The 771-nt window shown below is 65.1% G+C and overlaps 1 protein-coding gene across 1 annotated transcript in view; it reads left to right on the forward strand.

Annotated features, from left to right (window-relative positions):
- ABI3 (ABI family member 3) overlaps positions 1 to 771 on the forward strand; it is a 4,667-nt gene that overhangs the window by 3,081 nt on the left and 815 nt on the right. Inside the window, exons 4-6 of the mRNA XM_009287759.1 lie at positions 41 to 123; positions 313 to 472; positions 749 to 771. The exon at positions 749 to 771 is cut by the window's right edge and continues 86 nt beyond it. Of these exons, the coding sequence (XP_009286034.1) occupies positions 41 to 123; positions 313 to 472; positions 749 to 771 (266 nt within the window). The remainder of the gene's footprint in view (positions 1 to 40; positions 124 to 312; positions 473 to 748) is intronic.

A 771-nucleotide genomic window follows, 5' to 3' on the forward strand; every position in this document is an offset into this window, starting at 1 on the left:
CCCTCACCCATCGCGTCGCCGTCTCTCCCTGTGCCTGCAGGACCACAGCACCCAGCTGTCCCGCACGGGCACCCTGGCTCGGAAGGGGATCAAGTCGGCAGCGCAGGCTGCAGGCACCCTGGGGTGAGGCTGCGGGTGGGGATGGGTGCGGGGTCCGGGGGCTTTGCCTTTCTGTGTCACCGAGCAGGTGACGATGGCAGGGACAGAGCCATGAGGTGCACCGTGGGCTCGCCCGATGCTACTGCATCAGGGTCCCATCCCTGTGCCGAGCCGCCAGCCGGGCTGGGGGGTCAGCGGCCGCTCTGCCCGCAGGAGAAGCACCCGCATCCCCGAGCCCATCCAGCCGCCTGTGGTTCCTGAGGGCAAGCTCTCCACGGCCTCCTCCGCCTCCTCGCTAATATCCGTCAGGTACCGGAGCTGCCCGGGGGGTCGGGAGGGCCTGGGGGTGTCAGGACAGCCCGAGGCAGCCACCGTCATCCCGCTGCTGCGAAGGGGTTTTGATGAAAAAGAAGGGTTTTGGGAGTGGGAGATTCACTGCCCTGGGCAATGCTTATTTCTTTAGCAAAATCCTGTTACAGAGAAGGTCCCCGATGGGGAAACTGAGGCACAGAGTGGGGAAAGGGCTTGTATGGGGTATACACACAGATGCTGGGGTATCCTGCCCACGGTGACTGCAGCAAGTGGCACCCCATCCTGGCATGGGGCAAGTGTCTGTGTTCAAAGAGTGGGGGGCAGAGCCACCCCCCAGCCTGGGACCCCCCCCCACCCTGA

Source organism: Aptenodytes forsteri, unplaced genomic scaffold (genome assembly GCF_000699145.1).
Source record: "Aptenodytes forsteri isolate BGI_AS27 unplaced genomic scaffold, ASM69914v1 Scaffold25, whole genome shotgun sequence".
Taxonomy (NCBI): Eukaryota; Metazoa; Chordata; class Aves; order Sphenisciformes; family Spheniscidae; genus Aptenodytes; species Aptenodytes forsteri.